At 45.1% G+C, this 24,795-nt stretch overlaps 1 protein-coding gene across 1 annotated transcript in view; it reads right to left on the reverse strand.

The window, feature by feature from the left end:
- Nucleotides 1–23,963, reverse strand: part of LOC146193273 (uncharacterized) — a 47,727-nt gene extending 23,764 nt beyond the window's left edge. The window contains exons 1-2 of the mRNA XM_084600079.1: nucleotides 23,904–23,963; nucleotides 9,702–9,762 (exon numbers count right to left, since the gene is read on the reverse strand). Of these exons, the coding sequence (XP_084456205.1) occupies nucleotides 9,702–9,750 (49 nt within the window). The 5' untranslated portion in view covers nucleotides 9,751–9,762; nucleotides 23,904–23,963. The remainder of the gene's footprint in view (nucleotides 1–9,701; nucleotides 9,763–23,903) is intronic.
- Between the last annotated feature and the right edge of the window lie 832 nt (nucleotides 23,964–24,795).

Here is a 24,795-nt window from a genome sequence, read left to right on the forward strand (position 1 = left end):
TATAACGCAAAATTGACCTCCGCCAAGGAAAAGTTTTTTTCCTCCGATTTACATTCAATCCTCTTAACAAACCCAATAAATTCTGGAGCATTCTCTCCCCTATGACACGATCCAATAGAATTGAGCTTCTAGACGTTAACCGTGAACCAATAGACAGTGATAAGAGCGCGACAATCCTAAATGACTATTTCTGTTCAGTGTTCTCGCCTGCAGCTGGCAGTCCAAATCCTTTTCCAGCCATCTCAACAGTAGCCATGCTCCAAATTACAGTCACTCCGGCAGGCATAGCTAATCTAATCAGTTCACTCAAGACTTCTTCATCGGCTGGTTGCGACCAGATAAACAGTAAGCTACTAAAAAATACCTGTGTAGTATCACGCCAGATACTGCATCTAATATTCGCCCAATCATTAAAATCCGGAGACGTCCCTGACGACTGGAAAATACCAGAGATTGTCCCGATCTTAAAAAAAGGTGACCGCACATATCCTTCCAACTACCGCCCTATTTCTTTAACCAGCATCCCTTCCAAATTACTTGAACATGTTATATCATCCAGCCTAATGAGCCACCTTGATTCTATAAACTTCTTTTATCCCCATCAACACGGTTTTCGAAAACACTACTCCTGCGAAACTCAACTGGCTGAATTCACTCATGACATCCTTCACTTTATGGACGAAAACTTTCAAATTGACGCCATATTCTTAGATTTCTCTAATGCCTTCGACCGTGCTCCGCACTCACACTTGCTCGCAAAACTTTCCTCTCTAGGTGTCCCTGATAATATAATAACCTGGATCAATCAGTTTCTTTTTGGACGCAGACAATTCGCATCAAGCAATGGCTACCGCTCATCCCTTTCTGACGTTACATCAGGTGTCCCCCAGGGCGCCGGCTTATCCCCGCTACTCTTCCTTATTTTGCATCAATGATCTCCCAGCTAATATAGATACTAAACTAAGACTATGTTTGGACGTCTGTGTCATCTACAGTCCCATTCGTCATCTCACCGATAGCCACCTACTACAAAACGACATTGATGCAATAGCCACATGGTGTGACACTTGGCTCATACCTTTGAACTTGGACAAATGCCAACTCTTGTCGTTCTCCCGCAAACGAACAGTAATCCAGCTTTCATACACCATCAATGCTACCCCGGTTGCCGACACATCATCCTACAAGTACCTTGGATTGCATCTTTCATCTTCGTTATCTTGGGTTAATCACGTCCAAACAATATGTTCTGATGCCTCACGTGTTCTAGGTTATTTGCGGCGAAACCTCAAATCAGCATCCCCGGAAGTGAAACAACTGGCTTATCAAACTTTCGTTCGTCCCAAACTAGAATTTGCATCATCAATCTGGCACCCATCTCAAGCCTACCTCACCGCCGAATTCGAAGCCATCCAAAATCGTGCAACCCGCTTCATCACTTCTGAATACTCCAAAGAAATTAGCATTACTGCACTTAAACACTCTGTCTCCCTGCCCACTCTAAAGTCGCGCCGCATCATCTCCCGCCTTTGCTTACTGCACAGCTTCTTTTACCACCCTGCTTCCAGACACCCTTTGCTGCAACCACCGCTCCGAACGTCCACTCTTCTAAGCCACAGCCTACCCATAGCAGGTATCAGGAGCCGCACTTCAGCTATGAACAGTTCATTTTTCCCCGACGCGACTACTCTCTGGAATGCCCTACCTAACGACATAGTTGCATGCGACGATTGCAAAACATTTCGCACAAAACTCGCTAGTTATTTTCAAGATGTGTAAGCATTTCATCTCTGTTACCATCAATCATTCATTGGTTTTCAAGCTTGCTTGCCGCCGCACATGCATTTGTAGCTTTTTCTGCATGATCCCACGGATGCCTTGATGCTCTTTATTTATTTTATTTTTCTTGCCTTTCACAATTTGTAGTGTTTGTATTAATTCTGCCTGTCTTCATCAAGATTGTATTTACCCCAACTGTAGCCCCTCCTTATGTAATGCGCTAGGGCCCTTAAGGATGAAATAAATGAAATGTCTGTGCACGAGGTCTCGCCTACTCCACAGAAAAATCCGAACTTCTGCGAGTTCACAAAGGGAAACACAAAGAAGGGACCCTGAATGTCTCCCTCGAAGGACAGCCACTTCCCGAACGAGACAAGATGCGAGTCTTAGGAATGTGGCTTCAGAGCAATCAGCGATGCAGCCATATGCTCGGCTTTCTCAAGCAATCGACCACTGAGGTCGCCAGGATGATCACGCGTGCGTCGCAGAAGCGGAGCGGTATGCGAGAGGGGGATACCCTGCGCCTGGTTCAGAGCCTGGTACGCAGTCGCGTGGGCTACGCCCTCCCGTATTTCAACCTCAACAAAGAAGAAGTGGAGAGTGCAGATATCATCATCCGCAAAGCTCTTTTTTCTTTATTTCCTGACTTCGGCACAATACACAAAACCACTTACAGGGCACAATGAGCATTCATTAATACAACAATCAGCCAGGTGGGTTGCGGCGTCGTCATGCTAAAAATCTCTAAGAGTCGCTAATGGCTCCAATCTTCCGAGCCATTCGGGAGCTTCAGGAGGAAGTTTCTGAATTTCCATATATCTATTCATGCCTTCCCGTAAATAGATCCGTGCTCGCCGTGCGTCAGGATCGCAATGGTATCCTGCCATTGTCGAGCGCCAAATACAGTGGAGGGCTATTAACATAATAAGGTCGAATGGCACCCCATCCTCATTCTCTACTGGCACGTACCTAATACCATGCGAGTCGAATGGAAATTCCTTTATTAAAGTCCTTTGTAAAATATCCCAAAAGTATGCCAAAGCTTACAAGACAGCCCTGCACCTACCAATGAACACCTCGAACGCAGAACTAGTAGCTCTTGGCGTTCACAACACCTTCGAAGAGATCAAAGAAGCCCAACTGGTCACGCAGATGGCCAGCCTCTAGCAGGCTCCTACGGGGGGCTCGCTTCTTAGGCGACTGGTGCTAGGTGCAACTACGGAAGTCGAGAATCGTACTGCGAGCATACCGGACGCAATTCGCCCGACGCTAAAAGTTAGCTCCGTTCCTCGGAACAAGGACCCCAACTTGCATGTGGCCCGTAGAGCAGCCCGGGCGAAGTATGCACAAATAAATTTAGCTACAAGATCCACAACGGTATACACGGACGCGGTTATGTATACAGGAAGCTCACATAACAGCGCCATGGCGGTAGTTATTGATTCCAACCCAAAGGAACTAGCTAGCGCCTCAGTCAGGGATTGCACGGTAACCGAAGGGGATTAGCTGGCCGTTGCTCTAGCGGTGGTAGCCGGTATCGAAGCAACACGTCCATTACCATTCTTACAGATTTGAAAGAAGCGTGCCGTAACTACATGAACGGCCGCATAGGTCGCGCCGCGCTCAGGCTCCTCCAGAGAGCGACCCTATCAAAAGTCAAACACATCTACTGGGTGCCAGGACACACCGACATAGCGGGGAACGAAAGCGCCGATGAGGTAGCTCAAGGGTACACGAGCCGAGCTTCCTCTCAATCGGACGATCTACCCGAGCGAGTCGGCCCTATGTGCTCAAACATTCTGAACTACTATAAGAGGGTACGGATCCGCTATCTGCCGCCTCATCGGTGTCGAGAAGCAGTGTACTGGCGAAGACTGCAGACAGGAACATTCCCTATCCTGCATATCCTCAGCAAAATTTACCCGTCACAATATCGGAACACCTGCCCGTTATGTGGTAGCGAACCTTCGTTATGCTACATTACGTGGCAATGTAGAAATGACGATAGCTTTCGTAAAGACCCGAGTGCGGAACAGTGGGAGAGCCGTCTCTCCAGCGGCGATTTGGAGGTCTGATCCAGTACGCCCAGCGAGCAGCGAAGCTCAGTTGAGCCCTGGAATAGGGGCACCGACCCTGTGAGAAGACGGAAGATGGACCTCTTCTGCTACTAGCACAAGACCTTCCTAGAGAAAGTAACGTATTTCCTATCCTATCCTATTCGTGAATTTATGCGTTCACATAACTACGAAGGATAAATGTTGGTCCTTGAATTTTCATCGCTATTAGCTTCTCAGTGACCTAGGTAGAAGAGAACGAACTCCACTGTGGTGTGAAGCTTTATTGATTGATTAGTGTCTCTAGCCTTGTACTGGTTGCATCCTTTAGTGGAGATGCGGAGTTGGATCGCCATTTTTCCTGCGGCTGCCATCAAGGGTAGATGCAGATCTTCGCGGATATGACCTCAGACTACTACAGTGCACTACATGGCCTCTAAAACCAGTGCCTGATTTCAGGCCTTCGTCATGGAAACCCAGAGCTTTAGCCTCAATGCGCAGCTCTGACGCGACCGTTATGGCTTCCAGACATAACTCACTCGTTCAGTTCGTTGTATTCCATCCACGAACGTCATCGTCCATCGACGGCGAGCTGTTCAGTGACGCCGGAGATTTGCTAGACCAGCTTGGATGTGTCGCTTAGTTCAACAGCTCGGTTGAGAAAACAAAGCTTCATAACGTTTGCTTCGATCCTGAAGATTGGATGCGCGCGTGACTCGTGAACCACGAAATAAAGCTACCTTTATGGACCGATTTCTTGGCCAGTTGTTGGAGACCTATGCGGCCACCGACCACCGTGAGCGAGCAGAATCGGCACCGAAATATCACATCAATGCCAAACGAGAGTTACGCAATTAATCAGAGCATATTTATCCATTTTAGCCAGCTGATTGAAATAGCCTTAAACCCAGGTAGCACAAAATGTGGGGCCCCAAAAGATCCGATGTAGGCAAGTGGGGCTGGGGCAACAATCATAAAACCTGTATCGGTCCCCGATGGGGCAAATATGGGCAAGCCCAATTTGGGATTGCCCCTGTTCCTCCTGCATGTGCCCCTCAGCGGCGTTGCTCGGGCTAATGCAGAGCACATTGCTGCATCCAGACCGCAAGGGTCCTTTGCCGGATATTGAAGGGCAATCCAACCTAAATGTGGGCTCTTTATGGGAGAGCCCTCATAGATCCGAAATGAGACCGCACCCATAAAATCGTTGTGGGACCTACATCGACCGCAGTGGGGCAAAAAAAAATGGACATGCCCACATGCTGCCCCAATCGTCCCCTTGTAGGTTATTTGAGGGCAGGTGAAATATGAATAAGAGCTCAATTTGGGCAAGCCTTCATGAAGCCCAAATGAGGCAGCCTTAGGTAAACCGCTTTAGGTCCCACAAAGGCTGTAATGGGGCTGGAAGGCGGGCGTGCCCGCATTGTATCGAAATTGGTCCTTTGTGAAGAATTGGAAGGCACGTGCAGCAGCAAGTTGGCTTTAGGTTCAAAAACAACACCGATCCCAACTGGGGTTGCCCACACCAAACCGCTGTAGGTCCCACATCGGCCGCAATGGGGCTATAAGGCGTGCGTGCAATTGTGTAATGATTCATTAAAAACCTTTATTTTTATTAGATGCTGCCCTATATTACTAATATAGATTACTTGTATAACAGTTGTTGCCATATTTAGTCGGTTAGAAATATTACGTGGCTTTAATTCTCGCCCTCATGCAAATTGCGCTAAAAATACTAAAACATACTGATTGCTAACTGTTGCTCCTAATGTGGTTGCCGTTGATAGCCTGCAACACTCCGCACAAAATTACTGTTCAGAACACACATCTCTATAGTCTGAATAAGATGTACACAAAGTCATTTGGGCTATAATAATGTTAAAAATTATTTTATAAGTTAATATTCTGGCTGTTTAGAAAGGGCAAGCATGCATAAAATAATTACTTAATCATCTGCATAAATAATGATTGGGAAAACTTGGACAATGGCTTCCCATTAATTTGCTACGTCGGACCTTTCTGAGAATAATGTGGGCAAGCCCAAGTGCGGCTTGCGCTGTAGAACCCGCATCGGTCCTATGTAATTATCTGAAGGGCTAACCGAAATAAAAAAAGAAATAATGTTCATCCAGAGTGGCTGCCCAAATCTGTCGAAAGTAGGACCATCGTCGTAAGTTGGCAGGATGTGCCCTTTTGGCAATGCAGGAAAAATGTGGGCAGCCCCGCAAGGGCTCCTTGCATCGGTCCCTAGTGGGGCCCATCGGGGCTTTGTCGACAGCCCCCTTCAGGCCTACGTAGGCCCTTCTTGCAGCCCCCACATTGAGCCCACCGGAGCTGTCCTGCATTGCCTACATCGGACCTACCAGAGGCCCCCTTCATAGCCCACTTTTTGCTACCTGGGGAGAAGAAAGTGCGTTGCCTAATATTTCGGGTAACTAATAAATGTTCAATAAGCACGTCTGCAATTTACGTAGTACTACGTTGGAATTCCTAGCTGAGGCCACCACGATCAAACAAGTACAAGACCCCGCACTATACTACAACCTCGACGTACCTAGTTGTTACAGGTTGTCTTTGATTCTGACTTAGGGCACTGCGGATGCAAAAGAGAGCTTGTCCGGTCTGTATTTAGCGAAGAGCGAGACAGATATAGTTACAGTGTATGCCACAGTCGTTGAAGCTTCCATGAATCTCAAAATTAACTAAGTGCACAAGGGACCCCTGAACCAGCTGTGGCAGTTGTGCAACAGTGTCACCGACCGACATACGCGCCCGTGCGTTAGCATCATGTCGGGTACTACTCTCCTAGAAGTAACATTCCTATGCTTCGGTATATTTCTCGTCCAGCGAGGAGGGATTAAGGAAAACCGATTTCTATAGTCTGCTCTTAACCGCTGGCCCCTTTGCTGCAACTGCGATAATGCCGGTTACATGTTCTGAACCGGCCCACACTGCCAAGCTGGGCTTAGTAGCGTTCATTCGCAAGCTCCCTGTCCCCTGTAGTAGTCAAACACCACCCGTTATCTAGTGGTACCTTTTGGCGCTTATGCTCTGCACTGACATCTCACGCGACAAGTATTGCATTGTTTTAAATTCCAGCTATTGTTAGGCCAGTTCCGTCCTCCAGATCCCCAGGCATCGGTAGAATCAGGCACACGTATGGAGGTAAGGCGACTTAAGAAACGTGCCAATCATATGCAGTCACACCTCCGACCAGACGCCTCATATAAGGAGGGAGGATGTAGGGATGAAACTAGGTATGCAGGTCTGGACATACCGGCCCTTTTCCTCAACTTTGTCATCACCGCTGTAGTTCGTAGGGGAGCGGAATACTATGCTATGAGTAGTGTCCTACCGAAGAAAAAGGAAGATGGCTTTAATGGAGCGGACTAGGTCTCATGTTATCCGGGCTAATGGACATCTCATTGCTCCTGTGGCGTGTGCACAGCGATATTTGCGTTTTGTGGATTTATTTTTGTTGACAACTTTTAGGTTCCTTCCGACGTTTTACTGGACTTTATTATCGGATCGCATTTCTTGAAATATAACGGTGCGGTTCTCAGCTTGCAACGAGCGTGCGTAACGAGTTCGCCGATCGAACACATTGCGTGAGCCACCCCAACGAATATTATATGACCACTCTGCGTATTACTGCTGCAGGTATAACGTTTTAACAACTGTGCAGGATTGCCCAGTATTATGAGCCGCTGTCTTGCCGCGACTGTACTCAATATAGAAATGTGAACGTGCTTCTTGAGTAAGCCTACGGGATCATTGAGCGACACTCTTTATTACAGTAATCGGCATCGAGATTCAGGACATTGCGAAAGGGACTACAAACGCTTATCGGAGTCAGGTAAAAACACGATACGTAAATCTACTCCCAAACAATTGATGATAGATTGGACAGCTTGCTCATTGCCAAATTTTTCTCGTCACCTTCCCCAAGAATGCTAACTCGAAAATAGAAGTGAACGCAGTTAAAGAACTGAAAACAGCGCCTTTGTCCCCCAACAGCCTTCAAGAAAAAGATGGGTTCCTCGGGCTTCTGTGCGCGCCAGCAACCCTCCAAGAAGTGCTGTGCATCGCTCTTTGCACACTGAAATGCAAGCATGCTTAGTGCACGTGAACGATATTATTTTTTCAACAAGTATCGGGGAACCACTCGGCACGCGGCGAATGATGCCATGGACTTTGCATTTATCCCAGCTTGCGCAATCTACAGATATCAAGGTCCGTATCAAATTTAGTTTAGTTTACTGCGATTAACGTCCCAAAGTGACTAAGGCTATGATGGACGTTGTAGTCGAGGGCTCAGTAACTTTTGACCAACTGCATATTTTTAGGCACTAACCCCGCGCAGCACACAGGCGCCTTGCTTTTCGCTTCCATGGAAAAGCATCCCCGCCGCCGCAATTCCCGCCTCCTTAGGTACAGCTGACTACGCCTTAACCACTCCGCTGCAGCTGCGGAGTGGTCCGTACTTTTGGCCACGTGTTGGAATTGTGGGAATTCAATCTGCTCCGAAAAGCACAGTGGGTGTTGGCAACCTTTCGTGCCCAAACGAATACAAGCTCTTTCGAATATCTCCGAGGATCTTTGCCCACTGCAGGCACTTGGTCGAAAGTATTTCAACAGCTGCTGAGGCGCTACGCTGCTTTCCGGAGTCAATTTTGTTTGTGAGTGATACTATGATCAAGACACAACTTTGAGAGACACAGTTGGAAAAAACTACAGAAACGTTTCTGTTGTTACGGCAGAATTTCTGTGCGGTTTTTGACGGGAGGTATAGCGTTCTGTAGGAGATCAGAAGTTTGCATAGTTATCATAGAAAAGTGCTACAGAACTACAGACAACAAAAATATAGTACAGAAAAAGTACAGAACTACAGAAAATTTGACGTTTATGACTGTACAGATTGGTTTATCGTATTTTTGACACGTTTCTGTAGTTTTTCGACTGGAGACTACGCAAAAGGCTACAAATTCGTCCCGATATTTTTCTATCTTTATTAACCGACTGCCACAGAGATTCGTGCCAGTAATTTGTGCCTTGTTGCTTTGTTAGGTCGTTGCCAGGTCGTCAATATCATATACCAGTCACTCTCTTTCTTAACGATACCTACTTCACCGCGGAACAGTAGCGCTTTGTGTTAGCTTTGGCGACAAGAAAGTTCGGATGCTATATCTTTGGTCACGCTTTAAAATACGTGTGACCACACTCTTTTTTTGCTGGTTGGCCACAAATACCACTCCGGAGGAGTTGTAATAGGAAGGCTGTGGTGCGAAAAAAAAAAGCATTAGTGGTTTGCACAAAAGCGGCGGTAAACACAAAGGTGTCGCTTTTTTCAGGATAATAAAATTTTGTGAAAGTTATCGCTCGTGGTGTTCGTCTCTCGTCTCTTGTGTCCTCGTCTTTTGCAGCGCTATAGTGTATTGGAATTATGTACCAACAAGCAAAAAAGGCACGCTACTTACTAAAATTACCGACTCCAAGCTATGCCACCGTTTTTGGAGCTCGAATCCAGGATAAGACAAACCAATTGAGCCCTCCTCTTTTCCAACTTTCACATTTTGAGCGCCTTATCTTGGCTCCCGCCAACTCTATATACACGCAACCTTGATCCACCGGGAAACAAAACGTTTGAAAGAGTTAAATACAATAGCCTCCTGTGCTCCCATTGGGATGATGCCGGCAATACTTTGCTTCACTCACGAAAAGTAACCCTCCAGTATCGTCACCAGTCCACTCCGACCACACACTGGCTAGCGACCACGGAACATGGACGACTTTTCCGAGATAGCTTTTCGTATTCGCCTTAGTCTACACAAAGGTTCCAATGCTCTCAACTGCAAAAAAGCAACTCACCCAACGCAAGGATTGCACTGACAAAGAGTACCGACATAAGGGTATCCATTATGAGAGACTTCTGCAAAAAGAAAATGATCATAAGTGTAAAAATAAACACAGAGCAGAATTGGAAGCGTTTAAACAGTATATTCAGTTTTGTCCCAGGCTGACATTAAATGCGAAATAGAAGTAGTCTAGCTGCTCATAGGGCTACAGAACAGAAAGTGTGTTTACGTAGTAATGATGACTTTCATGGTTCAGAAGCCATGTCTCCACTGGTTGCATTTTCAGCTGTTTATGTTTGTTGCAGGATTATTCTCGATATCAAATATACTAGGGCTTACTACAGCACAAACTATTCAAACTAGATGCCAACACAGTTGTGACTTTTACCTCGACATCTGTAGTCGTCAGTAGTGTATACTAGGTATATATACCATTTTTCACACAAACCTTTAAGAAGTTCTGAAAGTAGTTCGTTCAAGACCAAAGAAATTTTTTCCAGAACAAACTTTATTTACTGCTGACAAGATGTACTTGCAATTCTAATTCGTTTTCTATGTAATAAACAAACCCCAGTAAGTTTGTTTTTTTACAAGAGTTGTGTACTTTTTCAAAACTGCGAGCTTGAAGCCGTGAACAAAACGATGTCATACACAGGTGTATTGTCAAGAAGGAGCGAAGATGACATAGTGGAAAGACAAGGTGCTCGTTAGTGGTTAAAAACATTAGTTGTGGTTTACGTCTGGTGAGGCCTAGTTGAATTGCGATAGCAACGGCGGAAGCTTCTCTTGCAGGCTACTTTATTCCCCTATCACACCCTATCAATGTAAGGTGCTACATTATTGTGGTCACTTAAGCCCATCCTTTAAGAGTATAGCGCGGGAGGGTTAATTACGAGCCGTCTTCCTAATATTCTTTTTTATTCCTGCTGCTCCTCCTCCTACTCGCCTGTTCAATGCCAAGCGTGGCCTCCGCTGGGACCACGTGATGGCTCGAAAATTGGCGCAGTATTGCTATCGCAATAAAATTGCGAGTGGAGCGGCTGAACGCGAGCGACATTTTTCTTCGTACACCTGGCATGACCCGTCCTGGGAGAATGTTTCACGGCGTAGCAATATCTTTGAAACGAAAACACATTTTATAAGCCCTTGCAGGGAGGGGAAATGCGGCGCATTGTTCATACGAAACAGAAACTACGCACGAAAACAGCGCAGGAACCTGGAACATCACTGCAAACGTGAGAACGGCTCCATGTTCGCGGTGCCTTTACTGTGCTTCAAACGTTATGTGCCAAGCATTTTATTTCAACTCATGGCTCTAAAATGTAACCCGCATGGAGTTGACAATGCTTCACATCACCTTCATCGCCATCATCGTTAGCCTGTCTATAACCACTGCATGGAAAAGGCCTCTCCCAATTTCCTCCAATTAACCCGGTCTTGTGCGAGCTGCATCCACTTGACCCCCGCAAATTTCTTATTCTCAATCGCCAACCTAAATTTCTGCCGCCCCCTGCTACGCTTTCCTTCCCTTGGAATCCAGTTTGTCGCCGTAAGCGACCTTAAAGGAATGCAACGAGGCAATGAACATTTATTAGGTCGCGCTGTGCCGCGCAGAATTCAAATCCATCATCGCAGGCACAGCACACGTCAACGCAGCATCGAGCTTACTGCGCATCTGTTGCGCTAAGTTTACTTTTCATGAAGAAAAATGTGGCAGTTGCACGCGCTGCGGGGCCTTATAGCATGAGTTTTAAAGCGCAGCCTCTATGCGCCGGTCCGGCGGTAGAACTGTGTCGCTGTGGTTACTGTTACCAGCGCAATCAATTGAGAGTCACGAGCAACGAGGTAATCAAGAACCGACAAGCAATTTTGAAAAAAGGGATGGTAGAGAGACGAGCTATACGGCGCTTCCTCATCGGACACCTGAGATGATCCACAGAGCAAAGTGTGGGCCACATAGTGGATCGCGTCAGGAAATTCGGCAGAAGCGCCCTATCTCTGCTTCTCTCTCCAGTTTCCTGCTATAGCACTCTATCACCGGGTATTCTTTCGCTTTGATAAACATTCCGAATACTCAGGACCATCTTAGATTTCGAAGGCGAAAGCTGCCTCATGTGGCAGTTTATATGGCAGACTGTCAGCGACGATCGCGCCACTTACCGCGTTCCTTCTTAAAAAGAATGAGGGACATTGCCAGTGACAATGCTCCTTTTGTCGCTAGATAAATGAACTGCGCTCAAAGTAGTTGAAAAATAAACCTAGATTAAGCGAATAATTAGATAATTAAAGAAATTTTGCAAAGTGTTCTCTCCAGCATAAGGAAGTAACTACACATTAGCGAGTTTGCTGCAGGGCATATTTTGGTAGCCTTTTAACATACTGCTAACAGAAATTAAGGAACGTTTCTCCTCGTTACCTACGCTCTACAATAATATTGATATTGCAGATGCATGAGCAGGTGAGGTACGTTAGGGCAATCTCCAGCGAAGAATGGCATAGCTAGGTACGTTTTCGCATAAATAGATAAATAACATTTATTGAATGGCCATCGTGCGCAAGAAACGCGCGTTCACCAAACACTATCGTTCATTTCGCCACATTACTGGCCTGTTCTGCGAGGAAGTGGTAAGCTTCGTTTTCGTGCACAACGTGCTATGGTCATAACTCCCTTTTAAACTCTTCGCACCATCTTACTTGATCAAGATCGTCAAGGATAATAATATCGAAGAACGTTTTGAGAATTTCGCTACACTATAAACTTATATTTTTATGTTCTCTTCTGCAGAGCGATCTTTCGCACTCACATTCTGTCAGAAATTCGCTCTGCCCCATTTTTTTCTGAAATTATTATATTAGTAGGCTGGAACTTCGGTTAAATATTAAGACTACGACAGTGTGTCTCCGACAAAAAGAACAAGTATCGCTGCATCACCTGTTTATAGCAAACAAGGCAACATGCAGATCCGCCATCGTAGTCGAAAATTGAGAATCTCCGGCAGCGCAAACACCAAAGATAATTTTCTGGATCAGAGACCTCTGGCCCCGCAGAACATGCACCCTCCCATAAAACAATAAGCCATTGAAACTGCGTTTAGCCGCCGGCCAAGAGTGGCCTGACAGGATAGTAGTTCAATCGGCACTTTCTTCCTAAATTTGGCAAGGCGGCTTATTTGGAAGCCTACAGAAAGGGTACGTTCGAGAAAAGGGCAACATCAAAAGGGAAACTGGTGCGCCCGGGCATTGGTCGATCTACACCACCAATTGAAGTTTTCAATACCAGCTATGAAGCTTCGTTACTCCTTTCGTCTACGTGATGCGTTCCTGCTTAGTCGGATCCCCACCTTCTGCCCTCCTGCTGCGTGGAGGCAGCGTGCAGAAAGATAGAGAGTAAAGCAACTTTATTGCCAAGGATTATAAAAATATTGGCTACTGAACCTCGCTGTGACCTCCATAAACAGATGGCTTGCAAGGCACAATTAGAAAAAATCTTCCTGTGTGCCTTTCTCTTGCTTGACAAGCAGTTGATTCCAGCTCTGTTCGGAGGGAGCTGGCAGGAGCATGAGAGATTGAGACTCGGCCTCACATCTCTATTAGAGGTCGAGCTCACATCTTACATCAGAGCTCAAATTTCGAGCTCGAAGATAACATATCTATGAGATGTGATCTTCAGTTCCAGTGCCTTGCAATTTAAGCAAGGCCGGCTATAATTAAAGGTCACAATAAATCACAACATTTGGTAACTTATAATATATAGAATCCGAATCCTTCCTAGGACCGTGGCCTATGCTATGCTAAGGTAGGTCTGCATGCGGAGGCGGATAAACGCGTATTCTATTCATATAAACGTTATTTCATGACAGGTGGTGAGTGTATCCTCCATTAGAGCCAAGTCTGAGGAGGTGATCTCGGGCTGTAAGACCTCGGGCTGCATTATCTGCTATCTCATTCTCCGGCTTTCCTGAGTAAGATGGATCCGTACCATTTCGATTAGATGTTATGAAGTGCAATTGCTCAAGATGCCTGTAGCTGCCTTTCCCACCACGTTTTACCGAAATTTGTAATCATTCGGATGGAGCTATTTAAGATGGTGTGCTCGATCTATTCGTGATGGCATCCGCTACTGCAGCCCTGCTTTCGCCCCAGGCAATTTACTAATTTTTACGCCCATTCAACACATATATTTAAATTTGTAATGGGCGGGCTTAGCGGTATTACGTATACTGCATCGTGGTTGCAATCATACTTGACTCTGAAAGCACCCAATCGGGAGGTTCGCCTCTACTTGTGCCAGGCATCCAAGCCTTAGGTATGTGTTACGTATTGGTTTGACCATTAAATTATATCTTAAGGCAACTGGTAGTGTTGTTCATCATCGGTTCAAGAAAGCCTTTCAATTTGTTATTTCTTGTGGGCCTCATTCAGTTCATCTAGGGTATCACACACCTCTAGCCCGAAAAGCCTTTTAGTGCTGGCAAATTTCGGGAGTCTGATTGGAGCTGTGTACGCCCATACATTTGTCGCTGTTACAGATTTGTGTTCGTTAAAACGAAGATAGCATGTAAACGAGAAAGTGAGCCGGCTAATATGAAAACCATGGTTATTGTGCACAAATGTTTCTTCATCATTTCGCGGTTCTCTGCAGCCACTTACCAATGGAGTGCAGAAATCTGGCCAGAAGTAACACTACATTAATGTACCAAACACCCTGGTGATCCGGACTTCCGGCATCGGATTGGCGGAACCAACGATGTTATGCTCTCCATAGTGTCTTTTTTATTTTTAATTTTTCAACCTCAAAGATTCAAGACCACAGGCTCTTTAGGAGAACAGGGGAGGCCATTTAGTTGCACAAGTCTGAACGACCTCCGCTGCGTTCTGCAGGTCTCACATAACTCGCCGTCCGATCCAGTGTTTGTAAAGATATTGAGATTATCCGTATGCATGAAATAATTCTTTGCGGGATGCTGTATATTAGTTGGAGTACATTTTGTAAAGTGACCTTTACATCAAAGAGATAAAAACTGCCGCCTGTGAAGTGCTGTTCGTAACAAGAGACCCCCGCTTTTGCGTTCTGTCTGGTGGATCTCGCAATATGCCTTCCAGGAAATTAGCAGTGTAGTTATATGCATGGGTCTCTATATTTCAGTCTGCCAGGCTAGTGATAACAGATGCATGTGAATTATTATTGAAGGCTTTATTCACGTCTATTAGTCAATAATTGTTGGAGCAGGAATAATTGCCCCCCGGCGCCGAATGCAATCTTACATCTGTCACAGGGTATCTTGTGTACATGCACAAACCTGGTCTAAAGCCGATCATAGTGAGCCACAAGGCTCTCTGTAAAAAACCCCCAACCAAAACTCGGTGGTCGACTCGTCCGTTGCACCGGGCACGCTATTTTCTTGAGTGCTCCAAGCATTCGGTAACCTCATTTTTAAAGTTCGTCCGGCTTACACAGCAAGGCTGTTAAAATTCTAATAATTCTTATAGCGCTGCATTATCTGCGCTTAAAAAATACGAAACCATGACAGTTGCTTCTGCACGTGGTATATAGTGTGCCCCTTGCAGACATTTTGCTAGCAAGGCCGGGGCTCGAGCCGCGCAGTTGAAATTTTCTTCCTTTGGCGCGCGTTCGCTGCAGTACTATACATAATTATAAATAGTTTGCAGGACTAGAACAGTGCAGTATCTCTCACACTTTATCCTGCAAGAGTTCGATTAAAGGCCCACCTTCGCTCTTGTCGCTTAGCGTTCTTTGGCGCGCGTTCGTTGTAGTGTGCATTCAAAAATGGCATTGTCGGTACGGCGTCCCTCTTATCGCGTGGCGTTGTTATAACCGTGTTATATTCTAACACAAGCCAGAAGCGCTTCACCTTCCTCCCTTCCCTTACGGCGCAGTTCGGGTGTCCACAGAGCAAGTGTGACAGTTACTGCGCCTTTCCCTTCCTGTGAACCAATTTAACTTTAACTTATTGTGCCACTGCTCTCTCATTGCGCCACCGTCATGGCAACCGCGTTCGGATGACGTTACCACCAGCGCACTCCTTATTGATTCAACTTTGCCATGGAAATGGTAGGAAGATTTGAGAAAGAGAATGAAGATATGTCTAATTGGCAGAGCGAACAATCTTTCAACTGCAGCGGCAGACGCCCGCGCCAGAAATCAGAAGTGGAAATAAATGTGGTCATCTCCTTTTGCGAGGCCTGCAGTGTGCAACGTATTCTGCCTAATTAAGGTGTGATACATGATCAGGTACTGCACACTTCACAACTTAATGTGCAGAAACTGCACCGGACTTTCACACTTTTTGTCTGGGCTTCTGGCTGAGAACAGGGCAGCAGGACAAACATATTTAGAAGGCTAAAGGATACATGACTCTGGCGGGGGCCACTTTTTTGCGACAAATATTTAATTGGCTTTATTTTTTTGCGAAACCAGTGAATAATTCTTGAGTAAAATCTGTCCATTAGGGCTGCCGCTGCATTACCGCAATGCGCTGTCGGAATTGACTACATCAAAGGCGAATTTTCGGATACATCGGGGAAGTAACTATAAGTGTTAGATTTGTATCTTCAGGTTTTCACAGCAGGACTTGGATGCTGTAAAGTATAAAGCTATTAGGATGTATGTTCTTTGTTCTACCTGAACCTACACTCTTAATTTGGTTCCACATAAGCTTTGAAAAGTCCCAGTTTTATGTGGATCATCCACTTACATAAGTGTAATTTCTATTTATGACTAGAACTTCTTTAACGCGTATGTGGAAGAGAATAAGAGTATGCAGTATTAATTTCGTTCTACATTATGTTACGGTTATAAGAGCAACTTTAAAAAGGTGCACTTATAAGCTGAAAATTTTTTAAAGTACCACGTATGACTGCAACCTGTGAGCAACCAGATTAAGAGTATATATACACGGTCATGTACTGTGGAGCCCAGGGCCGTAATGTATTATAGCGGGCGAAAACAACGCTAGTGCGAGCGGCTGCCAAAACTTTCCTATTTAAGTTGCACACTGAACATTCGCCCGCTAAACTAATCCTGGAATGGAAAAGACGGTTCCTCCTTTGGGGTGCATATTGCTTTATTAGCAAGCATTGGGAGACAACTGAGCCTGCATTCTTGCATTGATGGGAAGGTGTTTAGCTATGGATGTCGTGCAAAGAACAGAGAAAAACCTTCCACTAAAATAAATAAATTTGTCTCTAGAGAAAGACGAGAGAGTGCCTTGTGATTCAATTATGTTGAATGCCCTGTACAGTATTTGGAGTTAGAGAATGACTGGATACTGTTGCGAACCATATTTCAAGTCAGTCATAATATACTTCCATAGAAGGCGTGAACTGGTTTGTAAAAATTGTAGAAATAAAGAAATGAGCTGAAAAAGTTTCTGAATGGCTCTCGAAAGTCGAGCCCTCCTATTCATTTGCGAATTTTTATATGACGAAGACAGATGTTACTCCTTGCTTATAACATTCCAACATACAAGGGGATCATTGTAACTGTGTTTATATAGCGTGTATTGTGTCGAAGACAGGCAGTAAAGAGGAAAAAGGTCCGGACTAGCTTAGTTGGTTAACGCACTCGGCTGGTGATCGGAGGGGTAAGAGTTGATTCAGGGTGGATGATGGTATTCTTCTGAAATGTCAAACAGAACTGTGCCGTCATTTCATTTACAGATCAAGTGTAAGGCATTTTGCCGACGGATGCATGAACGAACGCACTGTCCTAAGCAACTAAAGGCTTTGGCCTTAAAGCATTCGCGCCGTGAAAAGGTGGTGAGAACGACGTATAAGCTACACTTCATTCCGAGCTTAAGCATCCCGCATTTTTAAGAGAATGCACTAGTGCCTTAAATCAACGTTTTCTTTCTGAAACATTTTGAAGCGGATGCCTCACCGGGCTAGCGGTGGCGCGTTTCGCGTGCGCCGCAGTTTGCCCTTAAGCCGGCACAGCCATGAGTCTAGTGGAGCGCGGCCTCATGGCCGTCCACTTCTTGTCTGCGCGTGTAGCGTACAGATCAAGCGGCGCCCCTTTCTTTTTCTGCAGCTGATTCGCTTCTTCTACATCGCACACTTGCTTCTTCACACACATCGCAAACTTCATTGGTACTGGTACATACCGCCGATCTGCCCGAAGCGCCGCGCATGACGCCATCAGTTAGCTATGCGCCTTACTGCGCATGTGCGGTGCTCTTCCGGTGCGGCGACGCAGCAGGAGTATCAGCCTTTGAGCGGCCGCTCGCTTGCCAAGGTACACATATGCGCTGACGTGTCTGATGAGTCTGCAGTGCTCTGCCGTGGGTGAAGAAACAAAGCATAGAGCGAGCGCTTGCAATGCTGTCAACGCTCGCCTACAAACCTAACTATATCGCTTGCCGTGAAAAGACGGCACGTAGGAAAATGCAAGCTGAGAAAGATAGAACACCGGTGGAAGCTCCCCAACAGCGAAGAGAGAGACTTACAAAGCGACGACGCTAGGAGGCGGAGAAGTTGCGACAAGAACAACAGAGAAACAATTCGGTCCCATCCAGGGCTACTAGTGCTTTCGCTTTGTATCGACCAACACCGTGTTATAAGCAAAGGGGGCGCTCACGACGCCGCAGTATACTGGCGATGAAAAGTAGCCTTAGCGTCTTTAGGAATTCATGGCAGCGAAACATTTCAATACAGTCTGTTAACTTTATGGGGTGTCTATGACCTCTTGTTTTGGTAAAGAGCAACCATGGACATGCTAGAACAGATTGCGAAAGCGTGAATTATCATTAAAGAGGCACAGTATTTTCAAAAGGCCTGCAAAACATATGGGGTGGGCATATAAATACAGCACACCGCAAATTTTATCTAAATTCGCAGATCATCAGAAAGGGTGACTGGTTCTTAAAAGTTCGCGAGATATTTTAGAGAGGACAATATATTGGTTTGGTTTGATTGTGGAGTTTAACGTGCCAAAGCGACTCCGGTTATGAGAGACGTCGTAGTGGAGGGCTCCGGACATTTAGACTAAATGGGGTTATTTATGTCCACTGGCATCGCACAATACACGGGCGCCTTGCTTTTCGCCTCCATCGAAAAGCGGCTACCGAAGCCGTGATTCGATCGCGCGTCCTTGGGCAGTGTAGTCGAGCTCCGTAACCCCTTCTCCACCCCGGCGGGGGGAGGAAGAGAAAGTACCGTTTAATTTTCAACACAAACTTGATCGCTTGAGGCGCTGTTCAGGAAATCTTGGGTCCCGATTCAGCCTGTACAAACAAGCTGGAGAAGGAGCTCAGGGTTCGAGCTACGCAGGGTCTCCCATGGTTCTTTGAAATCATTATTTCGCGCCCTTCTAGAATTTGGGCATTTCCAGATTATATGATAAAGGGACCTTCTTAACCCTGGCCGTTTACACTCGTACGATTTCAAATCAGGGAACATATGCTGCTGAGGCACGCGGTTCATTTATAGTGTGTCTGTAAGAAGTGCCTTCAGCTTAAATGTTTGTATCCTTTACGCTGCGGCGTTTAGGAAGAAATGTACCCTGCGTGGCAGCATGTCCAGAAGCAGTCGTCATTGTGAGAGCACCAAGCGGATCCCAACTTTGTATGAGGTATGTCGGCTTACAATGTTCATTTACCGAGACCCTTTAAAAATTTGTTGGCTTCGAGGGGACGTAACTTACTTTGCTACACTTTCTCTTCAAAACAACCTCTTAAATTTAAACATCTGAACTGTTTGACTGCACTCAAAAACCGGAAAATTATTTTGGTGAATTTGTCTTGATATATCTATTAGCCGTGCTCTCGACTTGTATCCTCATACGTTTCACGGTGTTCTAAAAATACTGAGCCTCTTTATGATGTTTCATATTTCCGCGATGTGTTGTGGGACATTTATGCTAACTCTTAATCGACGACGATATAAAGATACACTGTAATATTAGAAAACTCGATCGAATTCCGGTGGTTTCATGTATGCCTGTGGGCGATAAGCCTTCTTTTCATCTCCAGTTGGGCAGCCTGGCGACAGCAGAACCAAATGTAGCCTGCTTATCGATGTTGGTCTATATCCTGGCTCAGTTGAAGTCAGCGACTTCATATTTGTTTAATTAGTTTATGTGTAACATGGGTTTTTGGCAACTGATGCGCAGCGACAATGTGCTTGCCGACTCCAACACTTACAGTTACCGATGTAAAATTCAGGGCAGAAATATAGGCGATTTGAGTCCCTTTCGCAACTAGCCTCCAACATGAATAGCAAATGGATGCCAAATGAGATGTTAACTAGTATACTATTTCCAGAATACTGCGCGAAGAACAGTTCCATCAAAATATTGATACGATATCACGCGCTTATTGTTTCCTGCACGCCTGATCGATGCTATCTTTTCCCTTAATTCTGAAGCACGGAGATTGCGACAGCGTTCCATCAAAACAAGCCTAGTACGCGCCTGCGGAAAAGAGTAGAGAGCCACACGGCAGACGTTAGCTGAGCGGACAGGGTTTTAGACTCATTGGAAATACGGCTCGGGCGATTGTGTAAATATCGGGTGTCGCATGAATTCAGGCTTCGATTGCCGCTCAGGCGAAGATGTCATTTGGTAAAAATGACATTGTTGTCACAATCCCATGTTCCCTCTCAACAATGGCAGATACACCACAACGCTCACATTTGACACACTCTCATGCGTGGATTGATAATGATTACAGAGTGAATACATAATGGGGATCAATGGCCGCCACAATATACAATTATTTCGCTTTTATAGAAACTGATTCCGCCTAAAGAACAATAATAAATTTTGTTTCAGGCGACATTCTAAACCACGCTTATTGAGTTAGTAGACATAGGTACTACCATCTAAGCTACTCAGCCACTCATTATGGCTAGGGGACAAGAAGGGAGGGTATGTCAGTTATTTTGTTTCTCTCGGAAGTGATATCTTACGGCTACATGCTAAGGAACACGTTTGTAAATAGAGACGACGGCATGCAACTATTGCTACATATTGTAGCTGTCCTCTGGACGAAGTTCAAAAGAGAGGCAGAAGGAAAGAACAAAGATGCTAGTCCAGAGGCGTAGCTGTTTGGAGCTTGTGATTATGCGCCATTTTTATGGAAGCACCAACAACAAAAACCAGCTGAACTTTGTGCCTTCATCATTGGTACAGCGCTCCGGCGATAAACGCCCGACCGTAACATGTTGGTGGCAGGTACGTGATAGATCTAACGCTATTACGCATTTTGAACTACTGGAGCCTCATCGTAGCCGTTTCTTCGATTGCCTCCGTCCTATTGCCGTGAGAATGCAGCAGATCACCGAGGTTTTCCGAAGACCAGAGCGGGAACCTCCGTACCCGTGTGACGATGTGCCGCTCAGCGCCATAAACGGGACTCTCCCGTTTTGGGAACTCCGCTCCTTTGCCAATCAATCAGCTCACGCATGAGCATGCGAGCCCTTATAACCACTTTGATTTGATTGCTAAGCTGGCGAACGTCGTGTTCTTTCTGGCACAGGCCTCCTTGATTTGGAATGAAGGTAGCTCATCTGCTCAAGGGCATTGCGGAAGACGCCTACCTTTATTATTGTTAAGAAAAACTTGAATTCAGCTTCTGATATCATCCGACACTTCCGGGCATTCGAGATCCTCAAGACTCGTTGTATCACATCGAAGTCGGGATGGCTAGACGATGTAACCACGCTGGCAGTATCGAAGAAGGTCTATCACAAGACCTTCTGCGGATAATCAGTGAAAATGTTCGGGATGAGATATTACAACGCGAGCCGTGCTCCCGGCCCTCTGGCGTCGCAGATGACATATATCCTCTTCAGCTATTATGCCTGCGTGCCAACCCGTGAAATTTATAGCAGTCAATATTACCGAATTCGGCAGCCGCGACGCGTTGACAATCCGCGACCCATTGCCCCGTGCATCGGTGTGGCGTCGCTGGCAGCGTTTCCCGCTTCCGCGATAGGCGGTCAACGTTAAAGGCGCATCCTCCGACGCCAATATACCGATCCACTATCCAATGCTCTTCCGAAATTTACGGGCGAGAACATCCTACTCGAAGGAGCAGTTGGCCCAATTTATTGAGCAACAATCTGTCGCCTCCGGCCGTAGTGTGACACCGCCTCCTTCTTTTCATGTGAACCGCTGCCTGTCACACGGCGCCGATTCCTTCTATCCGTAGAGTAAATCACCCACCGTGGCCGATGGAGGTGAGGTCGCTGGACAATGTGCGTGGCTGCCGGTCATTTCTCTATTTGTTCCACGTCGAAGAACGAGGTTGACGTTACTGTCGACGACTACTCTACAATAGCGTTGTTACCACTGGTGATACACTTTCAGTCATGTGTCTAGCTTTCAAGAGCATTTTGGGGAACGAAGTAACATTTATCGGAGACAAAATTGCTAATATTAATAGATTGCGGAGTTGTTTTCTGTCGGGGGCGCAGTAAAAAATAAGATTTGGGGCGCACAAATGTCCGGCACAATTGGCGGTACGGCCTCCACCCACACGTGATATAATCTTGAGAACATACTTCCTACGTATGTGTGGTACTACAGTTGATTCAGGGATGAAAGCGCTAAGCCTTAGCGGCTTCTTCTTTGTCAACGTTTAGTAGAAATTAAAAAAATTGACGATCTTCTGTGTGTGTGTTCTAATGTTTTCTTACCGATGCGTTTTGCAGTGCACGTTTAGGTGCCCTGCTCCTGCGCCATTTACGAGTTCTTTGAAGCTACCGCGAAGCCCGTTTAGACTGCGCGAAGCGGAATGTGTTGGTACCATATTTCATGTTTTCTGTTCGTACCAAAATTGAAATAACGGCGCTAATATGGACTCTCTGATATCAGGTTAAGCTTTGCGTTAACTGATCACTCGGTCTAAGTTCTATTTCCATTTAAAAGAATAAAAAGTAACTGCTGGTTTCAGAATTCCTTTCACAAAATTACAGCAACCTAGATAACGTTCGACTTCGTAAGACTTGTAATTGAGGTAACCCTCTGAGTATTAGCTTCGCACTATTTGCGGGAAATTTCAATACAATCTAGGACAAAATTCACATAGTCGGAATAAGAATCCTCTAAAAATGGTAATGTATGTTGTAAACATCTTCAACACTTCACTGAATGGAAATTATCTGTTAATTTTTCCAGCTTAGAATATCCATTTAATAGCCATTACGACCGCAAAACATTCGCGTCTATCCTAACAGTTTCTCGGAACCCTAATACCAATTTTTTGGGCTTCCCTGTAGTATCTTACTGAATAAATATCAGCGGAGGACTGCATAAAATGCTCCGTGTCAAGTTGGTTGGTATAAACGTTTTAACAAACATCTTATTGAGGCGCAAGATGTATAGAGAACACTGATTGATTCATTCGTACTCTTGTGATAAATTACACAAATAAAAGTTTTAAAAGTTTCTCGATGGTGTACATCCTCCCAGGGAAACACTGGCCTACAAAACGGGCAAACATCCTATCACTTGCTTTGTTGCTTTTATGGCACCTTTTGGGGGTTTAGAAGCATTACTAATAAAGAGGCTGAAGTGTTACATCATGAAAACTCTCTCTCGGGGAAGGATCATTTGAATCTTTGTTTTCCGTTCTCAGATATATCGCCATGTAGCGCATTATGTTTCTCGCCAACATATTGGTTGATCTGACATGACTAGGAGCAGCAAATATATGAATAACTTTAAAAACCTAGAACTTGCAGTATTAAATATTCGATTAACCCAAATAGACCATCACTTCACTTATATGTGTTTCAAGCGTATCTCAAATTGAAAGATATAACAGTTCAACTCAACAGATATATAGTAATTGAATAATGCTTCATAAATCGTGATTTTTCTTTGAAAGAAAAAACGCTTATATATAAAAAAGGGAAAAATCAGGTTCTTATTAAACGCTCGAATGATAACGCAGTAACAAAAAGAATCAAGCCATTTGAATACGGTTCCAAAATTTTCGGCATTATCTTACAAACAGACCAGAAATTAGCTGTGCGTTAAGCATAATAATTTTGTGAATGAAAGAAAATGCCGCCTATTAGCTCGATATATCCTCTCTTGACCCTTAACTCTCCCAATGAAAACTTCTTAATATAGTTTCACTTCATGTCGCCTTAAAAACGAACAATCAGAAATATGCAGCAGGCCAAAATGCTAAGCGATCAAACTTCGCTGCACGGATGTAGTCATGAGATATAATGCAGCTGCACTTACGCTCACGTGTCCTCAAACAGAAGTCTGCCTGTGTTAAAGAGGAGGTTCGGGATATGTGGTAGCCGAAGAAGCGGCGATTATATATATATTGCTACGCTGGTAAGTATGGACGCAATATGGCAAATCAAGAATGCAACAAAGAATAATTGGTCATACGCTTTCTTCCTGTGCGCGATGAAATGTCAGCAAATATTCCTATTGAAATATTCAAATTCCTTAAGTAACGCAAGACGAAATGAGCTAAAAACCCTAGTTAAATAATCTGACGCTCCAAAACCAACTTCAATACGTCTTAAAATCCTATTCATTTATTCAACAGCTTCTTTTGATGCCGTCCTGAAGGATTTCCTCAGCATTTATTATACATTTCTCAATAATTTCTGTCGCAGTGTTAAATTTTAGCTTGAAAACTAAATAATTAGTTTTCAAGAAATTATGGCCCTGGCGAAATGAGGAAACTAAAATTGTCTGTTGGCAGCTGACGCGACGGGGCGCTGATAGGGCGAAGGACTGCGTCACAATCCTCTCAACTATACTGAAAGCTTCCATGCTCTCCCTTTTACGTCACACAAGAGGCACTAGACTCTGCCTCTTGAGCCGCTAACGCACGAACATACGCGGGTCGCTTGCACTTTAAGAAATTTTGTGGCAGTTGGAGAGTAATTAAATCTTTCCAATAGTGAGCAACTAATAAACAACCGGCACTAAGAAATATGCTAGGAAGTGAAAAAGGTTTCTGCCTGCATGAATGTACAGCACAGCAATAAACAACAATTCCACGAAAATACAAGTGGAGCTTTCTTTAGGTGACCCTTTTCAGACGCCAAATTATTTGGCCATTGTGAATGGCCCCAAAAATCCCACCCCGAGTGGAGTGCTTGCTTACAGTATT

This window comes from Amblyomma maculatum, chromosome 4 (assembly GCF_055883805.1).
Source record: "Amblyomma maculatum isolate TAMU_Amacu chromosome 4, ASM5588380v1, whole genome shotgun sequence".
NCBI lineage: Eukaryota > Metazoa > Arthropoda > Arachnida > Ixodida > Ixodidae > Amblyomma > Amblyomma maculatum.